This window comes from Barbatula barbatula, assembly GCF_947034865.1.
Source record: "Barbatula barbatula genome assembly, chromosome: 19".
NCBI lineage: Eukaryota > Metazoa > Chordata > Actinopteri > Cypriniformes > Nemacheilidae > Barbatula > Barbatula barbatula.
In genome coordinates this window covers 20499584-20523685 of record NC_136782.1, presented here as the reverse complement: position 1 = coordinate 20523685, position 24102 = coordinate 20499584, and the positions used below count along the sequence as shown (strand labels likewise).

General features: G+C 37.2%; 1 protein-coding gene and 1 long non-coding RNA gene across 2 annotated transcripts; both read right to left on the bottom strand.

Moving 5' to 3' along the window:
- Positions 1–2300: 2300 nt before the first annotated feature.
- On the bottom strand, positions 2301–3600 carry LOC306908600. The gene is made up of 3 exons (XR_013788025.1): positions 3498–3600; positions 3178–3302; positions 2301–3057 (listed from the first exon to the last, which is right to left on the bottom strand). It is a non-coding gene; the product is annotated as an uncharacterized lncRNA (long non-coding RNA).
- Positions 3601–4813: 1213 nt separating this feature from the next.
- Positions 4814–13186, bottom strand: LOC306908585 (NACHT, LRR and PYD domains-containing protein 3-like). The gene is made up of 10 exons (XM_079481601.1): positions 13072–13186; positions 12539–12693; positions 12347–12463; positions 10700–10819; positions 8581–10410; positions 7813–7986; positions 7529–7702; positions 7273–7443; positions 6891–7064; positions 4814–6638 (listed from the first exon to the last, which is right to left on the bottom strand). The coding sequence occupies exons 2-10, from the start codon at positions 12682–12684 to the stop codon at positions 6458–6460; spliced, it is 3087 nt and encodes a 1028-aa protein (XP_079337727.1). The 5' UTR covers positions 12685–12693; positions 13072–13186; the 3' UTR covers positions 4814–6457.
- Between the last annotated feature and the right edge of the window lie 10916 nt (positions 13187–24102).

Sequence of the window (24102 nt, the reverse complement as noted above, 5' to 3'; positions counted from 1 at the left end):
TAGCTCAGTCGTGTCCTGTTTTGCATGTAAAGGAGATTTTGATTACCTTGCCCCTTACCTTCATCCTCGTGTCTGCCTGCAATTGGGTTCTTCCCCTACCACAATCGTGACAACGTGTAAACATCTATGAATTTAACACACGGACCAGTTTGTTTAACTTTGATCGTTGCTAAATAAGTGTATAATGTTAACTATTTTCTCTAACAAACTTGTCTTTTTTGTTTTAAATTGCTTTTTAAATTTCTTAGTTCTGTTGAACACACATTGATTTGGAAATTAATCGTGATTAACCGCGTCAGTCATTACTTGTTAGAACTTTAGTCAATCAAATGTTGTAAATGTACAGTATCTATACTCTATAAAAGTCTAAAAAAAGCAAACAAAAGGTCTCCTGATGAGAAAGCTAAGCAAACAAGCATTTCATCTGAAGATAAAATGATCACATATCATTATTTAGGAGTACTTGCACATTTGTTGCAAAGTAGTTGTGATAAACACCACAAAACCTTTTTTTAAACACCAGCACCGTTTTCTGCAGCTCAGAGCATCTTGAGGTTGAAAAAAAGTTAAACAATTACTTTTTCACAACTGACTGTTTCCATAACAACATACGAGCAACGTGATTGGCCAAGAAGGCTTAAACATGAAAAAATTAAATGGTGGCCAAAACGCCAGTTGGAGCGTGGTTTTGTATACATTTTTGTCAAATTTTTACTTTCAATAACTTTTTATTGCATTTCAAGTGAGAAATGAGTATTGTAGTTTTTAAATATATGATTAAATATAGCAAATAGAAATCCATAACGCTGCCTATGAAGCCTGTCTCTCTGAGCTGCCTCCGGGCACAGATGCTGCCTCTGAACATTGTCGCCGTCAAATATTTTGCTAAAAAAGCGCCATTGTCAACTTTTTCTTGTTAAAAAAGAAGTCAAGTGTGAACACAGAGTTAGTTTACCTACCATGATGTCTGTCGTAGATTATTGGAATGACTTGGAGATGTTTCCGAGCTCTTCGGAGATGATGTGATCGCTCTGTTAAGAGAGTGTGGTGATTGGGAGGAAAACATTTATCACATTTATTCTGCTCGTGTATCACCCGTTATGGAAAAAAAACATACTTTTAATCTTTACTACCGTTTGGTAAACTGTTTAACATTTGCAAATATTTGTTTTAACAGTAATAATTTGCAAATAACTATAATAAACCAATTCACTTTCTATATTGCAGGAACATCATGAACAAAGAGTATTTGTTGCTGTCCATCAACAGATTCAACACTACCAAAGTGGACATGGACACTGTTATTTGAAAAGTTACAGCCTTAAACAAGCTTATTTATTCATTTGGCAGAGATTAAAAGCAACTTTCAAAGTACATTTAATACAAATAATGACCTTTGCATTGCTAATTAAGCGCTGAACCAAATCCAATATACTGCTCAAGATGACACTTTTTTTTAATGTAGAAATATTTTAGGATTTGGCCATTTCTGTGTTGAATAAACATAAGCTGTAATATTAAGCTGTAAATATTTTATCATGTAGAAATTTTGTAGGTGGGAGGGACCTTGGAGTATTTTTAAATACAATGGGGGCCTGTATATAGTAAAAAGGTTGAGAACCCCAGTACTAAACATTTCATTGTGAAATAAATAAATAAATCTATGGCACCGCTGTGAAGAATGACGTTCCTGTTTTAATGAACGAAACTTCTTACGGAAAGAACTTTTGTTCTATAAATGTTTATTATTTGTGTAGTTAAAGATTTTACAGAAGACATGCGTTTTGAAATGTATGTTATAATGAATATAAATGGGCTGGGATGGTATATGAGAATGATGTGGGAAGGCAAACATGACAAAGCCAACCGTTAAACAATAAATTCAATAAATGGTAAGATTTTTGAGATGCAAACATAATGTATGATGTTTAGTCTAATGTGCATTCAACTTAGCATGCCTAAAAACACAGATAGCATTCAGTTTAGCATTCAAGGAATAAGAAAAGACTTTGCGTATATGATGGATTTAATAAACACTGAAGATTGCAGAACTATTATCGTAAGGAAACGACTATTTTTGTATTCATGTAATCCTCTGATAATCAAAGACATGTTTACTAAATGCTAAAGCATCTGTGATGTCCTCATGTAGTAATGTTTATAGGCATACAAGTAAATAAGGTTTATGGTGAGTTAGAGTGAAAACAGTGGGAGTCTTTGCATTGTCTTGATTTATAACATGAAAAATGTGCGTGTTCATGAATTTTGGATTGTAGTCATCACGTCTTCACACAGAAGCTCAAAGTTTGCCAAAATTATTTATTACATTTGTTTTGATAACACAGTTGTTAAAGCACCAAGCAAGCATATTGTAAGTCTTAAAATATAGCATTTTTTGCAAACATTAAAGTGGGCAAAGTAAGACAAAAATAAAGCAATGCGCAATGAGTTCATATCTTTTAGTTTGTAAGACATCGCTCATCAATGGGAACATTATTTCCCCCACCACAGGAGAAACACTCATTGTTATTCTTACACCGATATAGAGGAACATGGTCTGCAATCCTCTGCAGTGCATCTCTTAAAATATCTTCCGATCCTTCACCTACGAAGATTTGTTTAAAGACAAGCGCTTTAATGCTTCTATGTGCACTCCACCCTTCAATGCCAGTAAGGATGTTATTTGGGTCTTTCTCATTAAGGCAAGTTTTAGAACATGGAGAGTTAAAGCTGTAGAGAATAGTGCAGCTGTCTCTTCTTCTATTCAGAAGGTCTTGCATGGGTGTTACTTGTCCTTCAGTCATAGGGTTAAGCAGGAGACGCTCAGCGTGAATGAAGTTTGTTTTACTAATTTTCTTCACTCCTGCTGCTATGAGTTCTGTGCCTGGATAAACAGGGTATTCATTTTTAGCAATGTCACATTTTACACATGCAGGATTCTCATTCTTTAGAAAGTTGCCCAGTGAAGGATAGAATCCATATTCACACTGATCCTTCGGTACGTTGATGGCTACAGCATATTGAAGTTCCTGTCTTTGTTGATTAACCTTCTTATAGCTGAAAGACATAAATAACAGTTTTAAGAGCAAAAAGGAGTACGTTAACAAATCACTGATATTTGACTTCTTTTGTTTTTGATCAATGCAAACTGATGTGCTGTGTAACACCAAAACTCACTTCTGCTCAAAGAAGGTGATAATACGAGCAAGAGTATTCTGGTCGATGTTCTCTCCATTCACACTGTTCAGTGTCGAGTGATGAATCAGAAAGAGCAACAGGACGCCACTCACAGATACTGGGAACTAGAATCACAAAACACAAACACACATAAACCTGAGGAACAAAGCACTGCATGTGTTGTGTGCAGGTCAGGATTGATGCGATTCAACAAAACAGAGCAACAAAAGGTTCTTATTAATTAATCACAAAACATCCAAAAAGTGCTTCTAAAAGTGCTAAAACTTAATAATGTATGTTCTGTTAAATTTGTGACTTACCATGGTGTCTGGGTAAGACTTGTGTGTGAATCTCCTCAGAGGCAGAGATGAAGTGAAGTATTGTGAAGTGTATTGAACGTGAAGTATTTATACTGGTTTTGATCAGCCTTCTTCCTGGATTTATTTGCTGAACACTGTTGATGCAACCCCAAAACACCAAAAAAGTCTGTTTAGTGAAGTTGTGCCACTCGGTCATCTTTTCAACACGCCTCTGGCCAGTTATTCAAACTAGACATGAAATGGAATACTGGTATTTCTACCATCGATGGCTAAAATTCAAACTAAATGACATATTTAAAAACAACATTTGGAAATGATGTAAACCATAACGTTTGTTTCCTATGATCAAATTGCCCTTAAACACATCATTTTTCATTTTGCTTACTGCGCAAAGCTTCGTTAGGGCGGCCATGTTGAGCGCTGCATTCCTGCATGAAGCCATAGAAGATCTTTGGACCAAGTACATTTAGATTTTTCTTTATTTTGTTTCATATAAAAAGCAAATAAAACACTGACTTATAGTCCGTATGGTTTCATCAACAACAGATGCGTTTTAAGATAATGGCAAAGGGCAAAAAAAGTGCAACGATTGTTAGTGAACTATGTGGAAATTGTATTTTTCCTTGAGCAATTATAAAGTTGCTTGCACAATAATAAAAGTTTTGTAAGAATAAAAGGAAACATCTATTGCTTTAAAGCATGAAAAAGAAAGAAACATCAGTTTGTGAGACAGCGCTTAACAATGGGAAATATTTTGTTTTGTCTTTCACAAGCATCAAACCCCTTCTCACATCTGTATTCTGTTTAGTTGGAATGCAGTTTAACACTGAACGGTTGCTGCTACGTTTATGGCAACAGAATATTGACATTCGGTTTTATTTTCAACTTTCTTTTAGCTGTCTTAGATCAAGAATAGAAGATGACTGAAAAAGAACACGAATGATTGAAATGTGACATCCTATGCTGGGGAAGAACCTACTTCTAGGTGCTAGAGACCCATCTAACTGAATTAATCCATGTTTTCTTTAGTTCTCTGTCGTATTGTGGAAATTGGTGAAATTATGTATTTTTGTGTTTTGATGGGGGAACGATCAGCATCCCGGCACAAATCAATGTGATGTAAAAGGCAGCGCACTGGACTTTTATCCCTCAGCCTTCTTTTGAAATCAACATGGCGGCAGGCTGAATAGGTCTATACTGCTCCAAACCGTGGTGTCTACAAGCACTGGCATTTTTTCAGACTTCTGGCAGTCTTGTGCACTTATGTATTGTCATACACTTTCAAAATAAATAAACAACATTAAAACGGTTATTTTAAAATGATTATATTATATATTTGACTGACAGATACTTTTTTCCAAAGCGACAATCCAAACATTTATGTATATATATATAATTAACAGTATGTTTACATTTACATGTTAGTCATTTAGCAGACTTTTTTTTCCAAAGCAACTTACAAAGAATTCAGGGAGCAATAAGGGATATGCAAAAGTAGAAAAAGTGCAAATACAAATAATACAAAACTTTGAAATACAAAGTTACTAGTTTCAACAAAAGCTAGACCACTAACAGGTGAGAGAAGAGAGAGGGTTAGTGTACTTTTTTTTCACAGAAGTATTGGCAGAAGAGGTGTGTTTTAAGTAGTTTTTTGAAGGTTGTGAGAGATTTGGTTGACCGGACCGAGTTAGGAAGAATGTTCCACCAGTGAAGGAGAATGAGCGGGAAAGCTGTTTACTGCCCTTATGAGAATGCATAACAACATGGCGCTCGTTTGCTGAACGCAGGGTTCTTGATGGGGTGTTTGACTGTAGTGGGGTGTGAAAGTATGCCAGTGGCGATCCAGTGATAGTGCTGTGGGCAAACATCAGTGACTTGAATCTGATACGGGCTTCAACCGGTAGTCAGTGGAGAGAGATGAAAAGCGGTGTCACATGAGCCCTTTTGGGCTGTTGGAAGATGAGACGTGCTGCTGCGTTTTGAACCAGCTGAAGTGGTTTGATAGCCATTGCAGGAAGACCAGCAAGGAGAGCAGTGCAGTAGTCCAACCTTGAGATCACCAGGTCCTGGACAAGGAGTTGTGCCGCATGCTTCGTGAGATGGGGTCTAACCTTTCGAATGTTGAATAAAGCATATCGACAGCTGTCCATCAAATATGACTCCGAGATTCCTGGCTGATTCAGAGGGAGTGATTGTGGAATTTCCAAGTTAGATGGTGAGATTGTGTGCCGTGAACACGAGTAGTTCTGTTTTGGCCGGGTTCAGCAGGAGGTGATGCTTTTTCATCCAAGCTGAGATGCTAACACATTTACCCATTTCAAGAAAGCTTTCCATTACAGTTGAACTTGCATGACTATCTGATTCTTACTGTAGATAATCTTTAATCTTCCTCTTCGGTCTCTTTTGTAATGAAGCTGTTTATGACAAGTTGCGACAAGTCAAATTGTGAAAGTTGTGAAAGATTTTAAAAGATATTCTCGAAGGCAAATGTCCATACCTTGCTGAATATTCATCCAAATGTGATGATGTAGTAATGGGTCTCATTGTGAGGCCGTAACGGACAGCAAACCAAAACTATTTGCCAAGAGTATGTGGGCACATAAACTCATGAAAACTGTCTTGCAGAAGCATCATATAATGCTAAACCACTCGACGCGAAGCCTCCACAAAGTGAATTCAAATCATTAATTGCACAGCTAGCCGTGGATTATCCCGCTTATATGGTCGTTTTTCAAGTTAAAGCTTATTGATGTTTACGTTGTCATTTTTGATCATGACAGGTAAAAATGACAGCTATTTTCATCAGTTCATTTAAATGTTGACTGGACTGGAACTACCGGTTTAAATGGTTTTAATGCCCACCTTACAGCCAGTCTGAATTAAGTATTCAAACAGACCATGGTGTAGTTATTTTTTATTTCTTTGAAATTAAACACAGCTCCATGTTGACTCTTCATTTATCAATCAATCTTAAGTTTTTCCAGTTTATAATCTGAATGCTCTTGTAGGGCAGTAAGCAGCTTCTTCGCTGAACCCATTTTGTTCCCAGAAAAGTCCAGTTCTCTGAGGTGGGTGGGGTTCAATCTGAGAGCTAAAGCCACATCAGCACCGCCCGCTTCTGTGACATCACAGTATGACAACCTGCAGAGAAAGCATGTCGATTTTCTTGTAGTTGAGAAAACCAATGTTTTATTTAATCTTAAAATTAATGTAGTGAGTCATAAATAACCATAATGTAATGTCAAGAGAAAGTGGGCATTAAAGATAACATGCATTACAACTTGGAAAAGCTCTCACCATAAAGCGTAGCTCTAAAAGCAGTACGGGTTAAAAGGGTTTATCATCTCTCAATAAAACACAACAAATATATTTCTGTTTATCTTGTTCACTCACCTCAGTTTCTCTAGTTTACACTGTTTTTCCTTCAATAAATTAGAGATGATCTTCACTCCTGAGTTTTGTATCTTGTTTCTGTTCAGACGGAGTTCAGTCAGATGAAGAGAGTTTGATCTCAGAGCTGAACACAGACCCCCACAGCCGTGTTCTGTGAGACCACAGTCCTCTAAACTGCAGACCGGGGGAGACAGAGAGCCAAATAAGTCACATGTTAAAACCTGACCATGCTTTTCAACCCCTTTAAAAGTGCATTGAAATGAACAGATTTAACACCTAAAAAAATGAACCGTCATTATTTATGTATTTTAAATGGACCAGGTCACCCGATGGCCGAGTCTTTAAAATATTGTAAAAATAAAGAACTGTATTGAATAAGTACCTTAGAGTTTTCAATTTACAAAAAGGATTCTTCAGTCCATCACATAGAAACCTCAAGCCTGAATCCATCAAGTGATTTTTACTCAAGTCCAGATCCACGAGAGAGGAGTTTCTGCTCAGAGCTCCGGCCAAAGATTTACAGCTCTCTCCTGTGAGACCACATCTCACGAGTCTGTGAAAAAAAACCTCAGCCTGTCTTTAATATTTAAATGTTTTAAAACAGATCACCGAAGCTAATATGAGAGATGGGTACAAACATTAATTTCTGTAGTGCACAGTTTGGGTTCTTCAGTATTTGTAATAATGTTTTCACTCCTGCATCTCCGGCAGGATTGAAGGTGAGGTCCAGCTCCATCAGATGGGAAGGATTTAAGTCAAGAGATGCTGATAAAGATGTACAATCCTCAGCAGTTATACCACACTCGGATAATCTGTGTTTGAAAAAGATAGAACTGTATTAATAACGTCACACCAATAAATCTAATGAACCATATAAACCAAATATATATACACAAACAATGATTGAAACAATCGATCTTACTCTAGTGTCTCAAGTTTACAGTGCAACGTCTGCAGCCCTTCAGACAGAATCTTCATACCAGGACCACGGAGTGAATTTCCACTGAGTTTCAGCTGTTTGAGAGAGGAGGACTTTGAGCCGAGCGCTGACCTCAGTGCCTGAAAACCTCTGGAGCGGAGATTGCAGTGTCGGAGTCTGAAGAAAGACAACAAAGTGAATTCCGGGGGACACTTTCACCTAAAGCTGAGTCAGTACTGAAAACGGATAATTGACAAATAAAATGCCCAAATTACACTACCCGTCCAAAAAGAAAAGTCACACACGCCTTTAGCTTTGAATACGTCACGCATTCGCTTTGGCATTGTTTCAATAAGCTTCTGCAATGTCCAGAATGTCATTTTTATCCCGTCCAGAGTTGCATTAATTTTTCACCAAGATCTTGTATTGATCATGGGAGAGTCGGACCGCTGCGCAAAGTCTTCTCCGGCACATCCCAAAGATTCTCAATGCGGTTAAGGTCTGGACTCAGATAAATTATGTCTTATGCTCCCTGAACCACTCTTTCAAAATTTGAACCCGACGAATCCTAGCATTGTCAAATGCCCGTGCCATCCGGGAAGAAAGAACCCATTGATGGAATAACCTGGTCATTCAGTATATTCAGGTAGTCAGGTGACTTCATTCTTTGGGACCTAGACCTCCAATCCAATTGGAGGCTCTTACCTATTTGCTGAGCTAAATACAGATGTTTTGTTTGGTGTATGTTATAGTATTTACATATCTACTTACTCGGCTGCTTTGGCTTCCATGACAACAGGTAACATCTTCTCCAGACATTCATCTGCATCGTTCTGACTGTATTTCCTGAGGTCAAACACATCCAATTTGTTTTCAGACGAAAGAAGGACAAACACAAGAGCCGCCCACTGCAAAGCAGACAGCTTGGTTTTCGCGAGTTTTCTGCTTTTTTGGAAACTTTGTATTTCCTCTACTAAAGAAAAGTCATTGAGTTCATTAAGGCAGTGAAACAGGCTGATATATTTTTCTGAGGTGAGATTCCTCCTGATTTGCATCTTTAAATACCCTGTGGTTTCAGTCACTCTATCGTTAGGAACAGGTGATGTCTGTGGTAGTATGTGATGCAGAAGAGCCTGGTTTGAATCAAGTGAGAGACCCAAGAGGAAGCGGAGGAAAAGATCGAAATTCCCATTCTTGCTTTGCAACATCTTGTCCACACCCGTCTTGTGTAACTCGGAAATGGTGGAACATTTGAAGCAGGTTGCAATCTTGGATGTTTTCCAGAGATTAAGTATGCCCGTATCTCCACGACTGAACGATGTGTGCACATAAAGAGCTGCTAGATGTTCTTGTATGGTCAGATGAACAAAGCAGTAAACTTTCCCCTGATACAAGCCAAACTCCTCTCTGAAGATCTGAGTGCACAGTCCTGAGTACACTGATGCTTCTGCTACATCAATGCCACACTCTCTCAGGTCCTCATCATAGAAGATCAGATTCCCTTTCACAAGCTGCTCAAAAGCCAGTTTGCCCAGTTTGAAGATCATGTCTTCATCATTCTTCTCATAGTCCTTCTGATGTTTGATGTTTGTCTGAATGATCAGGAAGTGTGTGTACATCTGAGTGAGAGTCTTGGGGATCTCTCCTTCACTCTCTGCTTCACTCAACATTCTCTCTAGAACAGTGGCTGAAATCCAGCAGAACACTGGGATGTGACACATGATGTAGAGGCTCCTGGATGACTTCAGGTGTGAGATGATTCTGTTGTTCAGACTCTCATCACTGATTCTCTTGCTGAAGTATTCCTCCTTCTGTTTGTCAGTGAAGCCTCGTACCTCTGTGACTCGATCAACACACTCAGAGGGGATGAGATCAGCTGCTGCTGGTCTGGAGGTGATCCAGATGAGAGCGGAGGGAAGCAGATTCCCCTTCATGAGGTTTGTCAGCATCACGTCCACTGAGGCCGATTCACTGACATCACACAACCTCACGCTGCTGTGAAAGTCCAGAGACACACGACACTCATCCAAACCATCAAAGATGAACAACACTTTATATTCACCGCTGGAGATTTCCATTTCTTGTGTCTCTGGGAAGAACAGATGAAGAAGCTCCAGAAGACTGAGTTGTTTGTCTTTCATCAGATTCAGTTCTCTGAAAGGAAGTGGAAATATGAGGTGGACGTCCTGATTCTCTTTCCCTTCAGCCCAGTCCAGAATGAACTTCTGCACGGAGACTGTTTTTCCAATGCCAGCGACTCCCTTTGTCAGCACACTTCTGATGGGTTTGTCTTGTGCAGGTGAAGCTTTAAAGATGTCATGGCATCTGATAGGTGTGTCCTCTGTTGCTGTTCTCCTGGATTGTGTCTCAATCTGTCTCACCTCATGCTTATTACTGATCTCTCCACTTTCACTCTCTGTGATGTAGAGCTCAGTGTAGATCTCATTCAGCAGTGTTGGGTTTCTCTCATGTGATATTCCCTCACACAAACACTCAAACTTCTTTCTCAGATTTGATTTGAAGACCTCAAATTTGCCCCTTTCACACATTTGCCCCTGTAGAATGTCGGTGTCCTCATCTCCAGCCTCTAGTTGGTCTAACCTGTAAAATATAAAGGATAATTTTAAATTAATGAGCAAGTGTGATTTAGCTGCTCTGAATGGATCTCACTGTAAAGCTTTAGACTGAGTTTTATGTTCTCATGAGCTTCCCAATCAGCAAATACAGACATCTATAGTGACAGCAGCACCTAGTGGTCAAACTTTTCACATCAACAGTATTAAAAAAATCAATATAAATTGTTTGTACATTGAAATTATAAATTGATCCAAATAAGGTGCAGCAGTTACCCAAAACTCATCTCATCTGAAACATGTTCAATGGCTCTTACACTGGTTCTGGTGGATGTTCATTCCCAAATGTATACGGGAGCTTCATAGACCGGTTACTCTTCATGGATAAACAGCTAGGAACTGGTGAGAGTGAACTTTTCCCCTCCCGCAGGTCTGAACTGAGATCAGAGAGGTAAACACAGTAAAACAGAGTCAACACAACTGTACTGGTTTATGCTACATTGAAAAAACTGTTGCAACAAGCTCACAACAGTGTTGCTTTTGCCTGGGGTGAGGTTATAATACACTGCTCAAAAGAAGTAGGGGAACACCTAAATCACACTTTATTAGATCACAATGAACGAAATACAAAGGGTTAAAACTCTTCACTTACTGCATATACGTTGCATAATGTATAACATGAATAATTAATAAAATAATGTGACAATGGTCAATGAAAGCCAAAATCATTCAAGGAATTACAGTAAAATCTGGAAATACTGAACAACTTGTTTGAATTTCATCACAGTAACTCATAATGTTAGTCAGTAATGTGCATTGGCCTACATGCCCGTATGAACCCCCAACAATGTCTGGGCATTCTCCTGATGAGATGTCACATGGTGTCCTGTGGGATCTCCTCCCAGACCTGGATCAAAGCATATGTGAGCTCCTGGACAGTCTATGGTGCTACTTGACGGCTTTGGATACATGAGATCCCAGAGGTTCTCAATTGAATTGAGGTCTGGGGAACATGAGGGCCAGTCAATATCATCAATGCCTCCAGAAACTGCCTACAGACTCTGGCCACATGAGGTAGGGCATTATCATGCACCAGGAAGGCTCTCCAGTGCACCAGCATAAGATCTGACAATAGATCTGAGGATTTCATCCCAGTACTTCAAAGCACTTCCTCCCCAGACCACCCTTGCTGTTAGCTCTCCAGTGTACCTGTTGTCACTTTTATTTGCACCAAAAGAAGTAAAAAGGGTTCACAATCACTTATACTTCCTTACTTATACTACCCAGCAAGGTTAAGACTCGCCTCATTGAATTGGCTGGGGGATTAGCTAATCCTAACCCGTCCCCCACATCTGATCCTAACACCTGACGTTAGGGAGTCATTTTTTGGCACCATACCGGGTTGAACGATATTTCTGAAGGTTAACTGAGATGCTGTGATGATCAGGTGTCCCCATTCATTTTTTTGAGCAGTGTTTATGTGCACAAATGGCAGAGCCATTATTTAATCTTAAACATATACATACAGTATAAAAGGGCATTCAAATGTACAAATCATTTCACCTCTTAAGGATTTAAACCTAAAGAAATCAACAAGTGGATTTATGGCTTAGAAAAATATGTTTTATTATCGTTCCACCCTCATCTGCTTCCAATTTATTGTGATCACACGATAGGCAGAATAAAGTAGTCAACCTTGGGTGTTTTTACAATGGCATCAATAATCAGAAACTTGTCTTTGTGAGATAATATATTCCTAAAGATAGCAGTTTGAGACTGTATATAACAATTTAGGATTGTCTGCTAATCCTACAAGACTAAATACAACTTTAATGTTGTTGTTTTTTTCAGTGAAACGTAAAGGTGGCCCAACCTTTCAAACAAACATGCTAGAAAGTCTTTGCTAGTTTATGATAGACCCAAAAAGTAAAAGGATGTGTGCTCTTTTGCCAGAAAATTGTCACCTGTGCGTAGTGTTTATATCTTTATCCTGGAGGTTTGGTGGAGCATCCAACGAGAACGTGCTCTTCATGGACACACAGCTGGGTCCAGGAGCGTCCGTTCGCATTGACTGAATTAAACTTTAGAAAACAAAAATCATTGAGCGTTAAATCCGGTGTTCCACGTCACAAAAAGGCAATAGGCAAACTACTCACGTCTTGGAGCCTGGATCATTATGTTCATTGTGATCAGTTGTGTTCTCTGATGACACGGGGTCAGTTTTTGTATCTTGTATGGAGTGCATCATCTCTGAATGGGAGTCTTCGATATTGGGGGTCACAACGGACCCCTTTGTGTTCATGGCGCTCCTCTGATAAACAAAGATACGTTTACAGAATGCTCATATCATACTTCGATTTTGGGTTAGTGCATTGCAAAAAATACAACACAAAGCGAGTCACCCCACCAAAGGGTTAAATAAGATTAATAGCTTGTTAATATACAGCATAAAGGTAAATATTTAACCAAGTGTACATGATGGAATTTTACAAAAACTCTATGTGACAGTAAGCTAGCTGGATGTAAACATTTATTTCATATAGACCCTATAATATACGTAAATAAAATGTGCGAAAACGATGTGCCAGTCACATTTTTCTGAAAACAGAGTCTGAATATACCAAAATAGTAAAGCATCAGGGCTTTAAAACAATTGAAAGATGTTTATACTGTGAGGTACATTACTCACACGTCCTCTAATCCCTCGAGGGAATACTCATCGAAATATCCACATTAATGCGTTTTTTATTGTCCAGGAAGAAGCGTTTGACTTCAGTTTCGTTTCGTTTCTTGAGTTTGACTCCGCCCACAGCTACACGTCACGATTCACGTCCGTCGTGTTTAGATAATCGTGTTTCTGGATTGATAACGGCATCATATCGGTGGATCAGCTATTTAACTCAAATGGTCTTGTTTTCATTTACAATGAGTTTTTGGCGCATTATAAGAATCCTGTCACACCAGGGGAATATGCAAAAGTTTTTGGTGCAATTTCTCCTGAAATCTGCTGTTTAGACATCAGAAAAGAATTAGTACTCAACAATTGTCCCCACTTATTATTGTATGTACTTATGTAAGCAATATCTGTTTTTCCCTTAACGCAAAGATCAGATCTATAAGAGAGTTCTGTGCTTTTGCCTTATATTTACTCATATTGGAATCGTTTTGCAGAAGATATTGTGTGGAAAAAGGTTTGGCTTATACCTAATCACTATTTAATTACAAACAAATTAATACATAGAATAAAACCTGTAAAACATGACTTTATAAAGTTTAAAAGTGATATTGATGTTAATTGCACATTTTGTGACAGTTGCCCTGAAACTGTGGTTCACTTATTCTGGCACTGCACATTTGTAAGACCATTTTGGCAAAATGTATGTGCACAAGAAACATTGATGACCAATTTATGTTGTTTTGGGAACATATTTTATTCGGTCTGTGGGAGGACAGTAGAATCAAGCATAATTAAAAAAATGTAATGGCAAAATTTTATGTTCACAAATATATTTTTTTTACTTCATTCAGGAAAGAAACTGAGCTTTATATTGATTGACTCCGATTTTCTAGGAAGCAAAAAGCAATTAAAACATTGAATATTTGTAAATGCTTTAATATCTTCATGTATATTAACAATAGCCCCCTAATTTGCAAATCTTTGTTATATATATATATATCTGTTGAATTTCATTTCATACACGAATGTTTGTAAAGAATATTTTTTGTTGTTAATAAAAAATAAATAAATAAATGTGTTTCTGATTCTGATTTAATTACAAAAAATCGCAGTCATTTAAAACCATGAGTTACTGATGTGTGTTTGTGTCGTTTACTTGTTATTCCCTTCGTCTTTGCACGAGAATGAGACGATCTCCGTTAACCAACTCCGTTGCGTGATGACGTCAGTGTCGGACTCGAAACACCTTGTGAACTTTTCGATGATTTTTAATTTTTTAATTTTTTATTAACATATTATAGAGCATTGACAATAAAAATTCATTCATAGTTTAAAATTCACAAACAACCTGAGCTTTCTTACAAATATTACAACACAGTATTCATATCATTCCCATCAGTAAGTAGGCCTACAATGAAGACGGTGTAAAAAATAAATAAAAATAAACAAACAATAAAATATACAAAGTAGGGGAGTGGGACGTTAATCAAATTATAAAACCTAAATCTTTCAATAAGGACAAATAAACTGCTTTAGTTTTTTCATCTTTAAATATGCTCTGAATTCCTCCTTGAAAGCCAATAACAAATATACATTTGTGTATATCAAATTTCAACAGAAGCAACATAATGTTAATTACAAAAGACACCTTTTTATCCTGAATTAATAGTCCAAACTTAACAAGTTCCCAGGACAGTATCAGCCTTACAGGTATTCCTTGTTGCAACCAGCTCCAGAATGGACTTTTCAATGTTGGACCGTCCTGAATCGATTTCCGGGTCACAGGGGACAAACACATCAAAGTGATATTGAAAGGCCTTTACCTACTGGAATAGATAATCCTTGCTCTCAGTAACCAAACATCGCTTTATTATATTGTTCATATGTTTTTCAAACACTTTGATATCAAATCAACCAACCACTAGTGCATAAAATAATGTTGCAATAAATGAGAATTTCCATAACAGAAATAAAGCGTAGAATTTAAATCTTGTTTAGTCTTCCGTTGCTTGTTGTGTTTCCGTGTTAGAGATATTTGTCTCCATTTCAGGGCCAGGCCCAGTATATTTTCTCTTCAATTTATGCTTTGTTGAAATATAACCTGTGATATCTGTGTCTGCTTAGAAATTTGTTCACTGTGGTTAATAAAAACTAATTTTATTCAATATCTTCTTAGTTTTTTGCCTGATATGAGTTAACTTGGCTGCCATTGAAAAAACTGACAAAATCGGATATTACCTTATGGACCACTTAGCAAGATGGTCCAGAAGCACTTCCGGTTTTGTTCTTATTCATATTATATTATTACCTTTTGAACTTACATAAAATAAAATCTTAAACAGTATTTGTTATAAATGTTCTTTTGGTTGTATTTTGTTCAAACAGTCGTGAAGTGTTGTGCACTGAGCGTTGGATCAGCATTGCTTATGTTTTCCTAAATATTTAGAAAATGTAGTGATAAAGAAACCGGTTTTCTTAATGTAATGTTAATAGAAAAAGTCACTGAAGATAACAATGAACGTTTATTCACAAAAAAATGTACACTGCCATTTAATCATACAAAGTGTGTAGTTCAGAGTGATTTAATCATTGAATCAGTGTATTTTGAAATCACCACTTTTATTTTAATGGAAAATTCACTAAAACTCATTTCTCGTGAATATGTTATATGGCTTTGTTTTTGGTGGGAGACAGTTCTCATCAATAGGGGTGTTTCCTTCTCCTTTACAAGCATAGCATGTTTTTTTCTCACAACGATATAGAGGCACACGAAATGCAATGAGCTTAAATTTGCTCTTAAGATCTTTATTTGAGTCATGCATCCAAAACTCCCTGAAAACAAACGCTTTAATTCCCCTGCGTTTGCTCCAGTTATCAAGAGCGTCCACTATGTTGTATTTGCCTTTCTCATTGAGACACGAGCCAAAACACGGAGAGTTAAAGGTGTAGAAAATACTGCAGTTTTGATTGTTTGTGTCCAACAGTTTTTTCATGGGTGAGTTGTTAGCAGGCTTAAGTAAGAGATACTCAGAATGAGTATAATAGTTTGCTTTTACCCTCCGTTTAGTTCCTGCCGCTATGAGCTGTTTACCCTCGTAAAGCGAGTTGGTCTCATCACCAATAACATTTTTCACATTATTTGCATTTTCCTGTGTCAGAAAGTTTTTCCGTGAAGGATAAAAACCCTTCAGACATTGAGACTTTGGTACATTGATGGCTGTGGCATACTGACGGGGGTGTCCATCAACACCAAGTCTCTTATAGCTGGAAAACAGGATCAGACACAGTTTAGAGTGCAGTTTAGAGTTTGTATAGTTTGGGAAAATCAATCATTTCAATATTTGCTTACCCTCAAACCATTTGAAAACTATATATATATATATATATATATATATATATATATATATATATATATATATATATATATATATATGCTATATATTTTATTTTTTTATGAAAAAACAGTGGGGGGTTTTCAGAAACATTAAGTCATTGAGCAGACGAAATTGTTTGTATTATTTGGTGTTGATGAAAGCCATGTGTCTTTAATCGTCTGGTTGAAATGAAAGGTTCGTGTACATAGCAGTGATGGGAAAAAACATGTTTCTGAATGACCTATCCTAGGGAAGCCAGTAGTGGTCCAAGCACAGAGTAGTAACAAAGTAGTAATATTTATAGTAAAAAGCATCATTTCTATAGAATAAAAATCACGGCTTGTCAGGCACTGGTCTCAATGCACTTTCTTTTTACGGGAAAACAATTCTTTACATTGCTTCTGTTTTGTGTTTCACAGAAGCAGGAAAATCAGGCTTGGAACAATATGATGACTCTTTTCAATGAGGGCAGAATTTTAAGTTTCGTTTCCTAACCTGTTTACTGTAGGGTGATGGTTAAATCATAATGGTTAAATCCTTTTTCCGTTAATGACCTTATTCTTTTACAATATTGACTTCATTTCGTTTCCATTGCCAAGTTATTTTCCTCAATGTATACTCACTTCTGCTCAATGAAGTTTATAATGCGGGCGAGAGTATCAATGTCCACGTATTCTCCCAAACTTAGTGTCCAACCAGGAAGCAGAAAAATCATCAGAAGACCCCTCAGATACACAGTAAGCTTCTACAGACACACAACACACACATTTCTACACTTGTTTTCTATTTGATTCAGTTATTTAACAGAACTTCTTAGTTAGTCATTCTAAATCTGGACTTACCATGTTAACTGTTGTCCTGAAACTGAAGATGTGCGACTCTCCTCACAGACCTATAGTAATGTTGAAAGTCTGGAACGGTTAGGTACAGTAGACGTGTCAGCTGTACATCATATGTTTTGTCATGCAAAACGACCATTCTGCATTTACGCAGAAGGTGTCTGTCATGTCTGTAAAAAAAAGTGCTTTGCTTGTCATAGTAGTTATTTATATTTTATGAAAGGGTCAGTTCTGGTGCTTGATTCTGATTGGTTGAGACGAGTTCTTGGCTGTTATAAAATACCCTGATTTATAACTGCTGACCGCATTACATAGCCTAAATATCACTTTATTTACTTAATTTGATAAAACCTTGCTACGTATATGGAATAACCCTTTAATAAAAGCAATAAGAACTGCGAAGCTGTGGGTTACAAGTGCATTTTAAAACATCTAATGGGGTTTTAGGCACGACGCGAAACACCCTTAGCTGTTATAAAATGCATTGTAACCCGCTGCTTCACGGGGCTTGTTGCTTTATCACCGCTGTGATTGAATGAGCGTTGAGATTTAATTTAATAAGATACAGAATGACATGTCATATAGATTGATGTATACAACGTAAACAAGGTTTGATTCGGCTGATATTAACCTTTAAATAATTATTTGTCTGTTGAGGGGAAAAAAAGAAGAGTGTGAAAACAGTTTTTTATTCCACTTTCTTTCTTCTGCAGAACACAAAAGAAGATATTTTGAAAAATGTTGATCCCATTGACTTCAGAACCAATGCAAGTGAATGGGGACCAACGGTGTTCTGTTGCCAAACCGTAATGTAGCCATAAATGAGAATTTTCTTAACAGGTGCTTCATTAAAAACTAAATGTGAACAATCGTGTGCTTTTTGCTTTCACATACTAGATATTTGAAGTCATGCACAGTTCATTTTTATTGATTATGCTTTGTTATAAAAACACTTGTCTGCTCAGAAATTCAATAAAGGTACAATAATAATTTTAAAAAAGTGCATGGCTTCCCCCATTACCACTTTTATCTTATGGATATTTGAACTATAATTCTTGGTTTGTTTCTGGTGGGAGACAGTTCTCATCAATGGGGGTGTTCCCTTCTCCTTTACAAGCGTAGCACACAGTGTTGCTCACACAACGATAGAGAGGCACGCGGGACGCGATGAGCTTAAATTTGGTCCTAAGATCTGATCTTGTGTCATACCTCCAGAACTGCCTGAAAACAAAAGCTTTAATTCCACCGTGTCTGCTCCAGTTGTCAAGAGCTCCCAGAATATTGTATGGGCCTTTCTCATCGAGACACGTGCCGAGACACGGAGAGTTAAAGGTGTAGAAAATACTGCAGCCTTGATTGTTTCTGTTTAAGAGGTTTGTCATGAGTGAGTTGTCAGGAGGGTACAATAACAGATACTCAGAATGAACATTGTAGTTTTTTTCTCTTATAGTTCCGGCTGCTATAAGCTGTTCGCCCTGGTAACATGGGTTGTTCACATAACCAAAAGCATTTTTCACATTATTTGCATTTTCCTCAGTCAGGAAGTCTCCCTGATTAAAGTCGGCTTGACATTGAGCCTTTGGTACGTTGATGGCTATCGCGTACTGACTGGGGCGTCCCTTAGCATCAACTCTCTTATAACTGGAAAACATTAAGCAAACTTTAGCAGACACTTAAAAGCGACTCATTGACTGATTTCTGTTTGTTTATTTCATTGCACACTTACTTCTGCTCAAAGAAGTTTATAATCTTGGTGAGAGTTTGAATGTCCACGGCTTCATTCTCCAAACTTTGTGTATAATGAGGAAGCAGAAAGATCAGCAGAAGACCACTCAGAGATATAGTGAACTTCTGCAGAAACACAACATAACTTGTACACATACACACCACAACAATAATCGTCATGAGTAAATATTCTTGAATGTGACTTACCATTGTATCTATCGTCCTGAAACTGTGTGTTCAGAGATGACTTGCGTCTCTCTTCACAGATCTAGTAATGTTGATAGTCAGGAGGTGTCTGTATTTATTCTGTCGGTGAAAGGGATGGGCCTGTGTCGTAATAATATAGCACATATTTTTGTCATAAGCAGGAAGTTTTCCTCATATTTGAGTGGCTTTAAATTACGTTTAGATTTATGCATTTGGCAGACGCTTTTATCCAAAGCGAATTATATTGCATTATGCTATACATTTATACATAGGTGTCTGCAATCCCCTGGGATCCAACACATAACCTTGCGTTGTTAACGCAATGCTCTTACCAATACCCTACAGAAAATACATACATTGAAATATATGGGAAAAACTAAAAAGGTTATTTTTGCTTGTGATAGTATTTCTACTTACATTAATTTAAAATCCTTTGTTCTAAAATACAGAATGACGCGTGCATGTTGGTGTATATCCCATTTATTATATACATATATATCTACCAACAAGTCCTCAAACTCATACGACCGCATTGGCCGTTTAAAACGTTCCCCAAATACGACCCCGTGGAGCGTTTACTAATCAAGGTCCACGTTTAACCTTAAAGTAATAATTAGACAGAACAATGAACATTACTTCACAAAAAATCTGTTATTTTGATTCATTGGTACTTGAATGGCTGTCACAGAGTGACCGGGCGCCCATCACTGTCAACTCGCTTATTGCTGGAAAACATTAAATAGGACAAAACAGAAGTACTGTTTAGGTCACACAAAAAGTACATTTTAAATGTTTTGCTCTCTCACATATTTTCATCTCTAAACACGTTTGTTTTCTAAAGAAACGTTCTCTACATTCTTTACATTGTTTCTTTTCTTCACAAAAGCAGGAATATCAGGCTGGGAAAAATGAGACGGTTTTTGGGTGAACTGTTTCCTTTACAGACCAAATCACATTTCTGTTAATGACTAACTGACTGATACTCGTACATTATTCACTCTCTATCTGTTCTTATTGTAACGTTATTAAACATACTTAATTGTTTATAATGCGGGCAAGAGCCTGAATGTCCAACACACACATTTGACGATATCAATAATATGTTGCCAGGCGATGAAGAACATCAAAATTTCATGAGGAAATATTTTATTTAATAATTTTCAATTTTCAACCTAAGATCATGCTCAAAATTGCTGTAAAAGGATTCACAGGAAAAACTGTAAATGTTTTAATGTAAATTATTGTAAAACCGCCACTGAAATGTATGACTGTTTGCAGATCTATAGCGACTTACTGAAGGTTCTACAGTCAGGATTTGTTCATTTTGCAGTAATAATACTGAAAAAACAGAACTTTGTTACAGTAGAGCACTGAGAAGATCTGTCTGGCGACATCGACATATTTCTTTCAAGCAGGAAGATTTCCTTATTTTTGATGGGCTATGCGTGTTGTTGAAGAATGTGGGCTTGTTTTAATACTAAACAATTTTACCTTTAATATTGAAAAAAAACCTTGTTCTAAAACACATTTATTCAGGTGCAAAATGGCATATTATGCTGGTTGGTGAATATTCAGCGATGACCCATTATTAACCCTCAAGTAATAACTAGGCAGTTCATAACAACCAACATTAATTCACAAAAAAACTTAATTCATATGATTATTTTTAATTTCAGGTACATTGGATGATGCAAAACTTCCTCAGTACAAAGTGATTTCAAGAAGATGTGAGTTTGGGAGATTTGTTTGTTAAGGGCGCTTTTTCTAATCTCCGAATAGAGATTTAATCACGATGAAAATGATTTTGTTTCTTCGAGCTAGCCACAATCATTTGAGAATCTAAGCACAAACACATTTCCCCCATCAGCACTTTTCGTTTTAACTAGCAAATAAACTAGAGCTCACTGTCATGTCTTGGGACTGGTGGCGAGGCGGTGGGAGACAGTTCCCATCAATGGGGGATTCTCCTTACCCCGTCACAAGCATAGCACTCGGTCTCGCTCACACAACGATAGAGAGGCACACGAGACGCGATGAGCTTAAATTTGCTCTGAACATCTTTTTGTGTGTCAAACTTCCAGAAATCCTTGAAAACGAAAGCTTTAATTCCCCTGCTTCCGCTCCAGTCATCAAGAACTTTCAGTATGTTGTGTTTGCCTTTCCCACCCAGACACGTGCCAAAACACGGAGAGTTAAATGTGTAGAATATACTGCAGTTTTGATTGTTCCTGTTTAACAGGTTTCTCATGAGTGAGATGTCAGGAGGGTTCAGTAAAAGAAATTTGGAATGTATATTGTACTTTGTCATATTTCTGAGTCCTGCCGCTATAAGATGTTGACCCTGTTTATATTGCGCTGGACTCATTGGCAATAGCAGTTTTCACAATTCGTGCATCTTCTTCAGTTAGAAAGTTGTTCGGTGAAAGAATAAAGCCGGCTTGACATTGAGCCTTTGGTACGTTGATGGCTGCCGCGTACTGACGGGGGTGTCCATCGGCATCAACTCTCTTATAGCTGGAAAACATTAGGCATACATTTCCATTGGTTTTAACACAAACCATCATCAAATCAAAATCAATATAAAATGAAGCTGCTCTCCATACACTTTCTTTTTTCCAGTGTACACATTTGAAACCATGTTTCATTTCGGGTGTACTGTTCTTTATAACGTGCGTTTTAATCACGTTTCTATTCATGAATAATTGTGCAATTCTTTGCTCCCTCTGTTCTCATCGCATACTCACTTCAGCTCAAAGAAGTTTATGATGCGAGGGAGAGTATTCATGTCCACTGTCTCGTCCACTCTTTGAGTCAAACAAGGAACCAGAAAGACCAGCAGAAGTCCACTCCGATTCACAATCTAAACGGACACAAAACAACACAGTTACACAGACTTTTCATTGTCTGTTTTGTACTGAATTACAATTATATATAGTTCATGATATTTTCGATACTCTGGTATCACTTCATTTAAAATGATCAAAATAATCATTAGTACCGTGATATCTGTTGTCCGGAAATTGTAAGTTCAGATTCAGAGATGATGTGCGGCTCTCTTCACAGATGTATTGCTTTTATACTTTCACTGGCAGGGTCAGGTCAGTGTCAGCTGCACAGTAAAGGCTTTGTCGTGTTAAAAACATTGCGGAAGTATTGAGAAATGTGTTTGATTGTCAAAACAAACCAGGAAGTTTCATGGGATAAGCATAAGTACATGTGAAATCTTTTTGCGTTCACTTTTGTTTTGACCACACTGAAATGATGGACGGAATGGATAGAACCACTTGCAGTTATCAGATGATTCTTCAAAAACAAAGGAACTAGCACTGACTACACGTGTTGTTGTTCATCTGAAGTTCTGATTTCCTTATCTTAAGGCCTGTCATGGACCATTTGATTTTTTTTGTTGTCGTCCCAGAGAACTGTTCAATTCAATAGGGTGTCCCTTCCTTTCCACGTGACTGTAAGCGTATTGAATTGAAGGATTAAAAATCCAACTTGCAAAGTGTTTTCTCTACAAAGATAAATAAGTAACTTGAATATAGAATGTTTAGTTAAATTATTTTTTTGCTTATACTGAACAAAATGAGCCTAACCACGTTTCAAACTAACTTCTAACTAAGATGTTTTAGTTGACCGGACTCAGATTCTCAAGTTTTTGGCCAAAATGCGTCAGAAAGCTTGCCAACTTACAAAATGGAGTATTCCGAACATACACTATTGCAAGAGTTTGAAAGTTCCCAAGATGCATTGCAGCATGTTCAATTCTGTGTTTCTTGTTTGTTTTTCTTTTAAAGGTTAGTGTTTTAGTTCTTGCTGGCGTAATTTATTCTTAAATATTGTTGTACTGTTAGTTATGTGTTTAGAGTATTTTCAATGAATGATGGTTTTTGAATGTCACCATGGTTGAGGTTTGTTTGTTCAATGTGTAGGTGTAAGTGCATTCCACTACAGCTAAAACACTAACAGATACTTGATCAAAGTTATGGCCTGTTTGAGGCAGAAAATATTGTAGATACATTTGTTTATTTATACACCATATATTTGCTCGGCCAACTAAAAATATTTGGTTCTGTTGTTCTTTAGGTAAGCTTGAAATTTGATGTTTTGACAAAATAGTTTGAGGTTCAGACCACATTTGTTGCTTGTGATCGGTTGCCGTTAGCAGGCTGTAAAAAACTTTTTCTGACTTTTTTTACAGTGTACGTGCAATAATGGAATTTTTTATTCCCAATGTTAAACCACTTCTGTTAAAATAACCTTGTAAAAAGTGCATGTGCAGAAAATGTAAAAGCTAGAAAGAACTAAGAAATAACTGTTAAATCTGTTGTCTACGATGAAAAAGGAGTTTATATCAGCTGGTTTATGGTCATTCTTTTCTATTAAACTTCTACATATGTTCTACATTTTTATTTTTCTATTAAACTTAATATATCTGAACTGAACATAATATTCTCATCAAATGAACATTGAATGACACATTAAACACACGCACAGCAAGTTAAAGTGATCTTCACCCACTTTTGAGAACTCACAAATAAAATATGTGGTTAATTCAATAAAACAGTAACTCATGTTCCTCATTATACAGCAGACTACAGTAATTTAAATTATAAAAGAATCAACAACAATTTGATATGATCCTTGATACAATATGTGCATGAAAACACATGTTTAAAGACCAGATGAAAAACAGATCAGACTGCAGTTTTATTTTCATCCGTCTGAACTGTCTTTGTATTTCCTCTTGTCACGAACATGTGAGACAGTGAACTTTTAACTTTGACCCATCAGATGATGGAAAAGGGTGAAGGAGATGGGGACGCTTACCAGCAAATTCTGAAGGTCAAACAGAGCCGTAGGGAGAAAGAGAAACACACAAAAAGCACGGCGGAAAA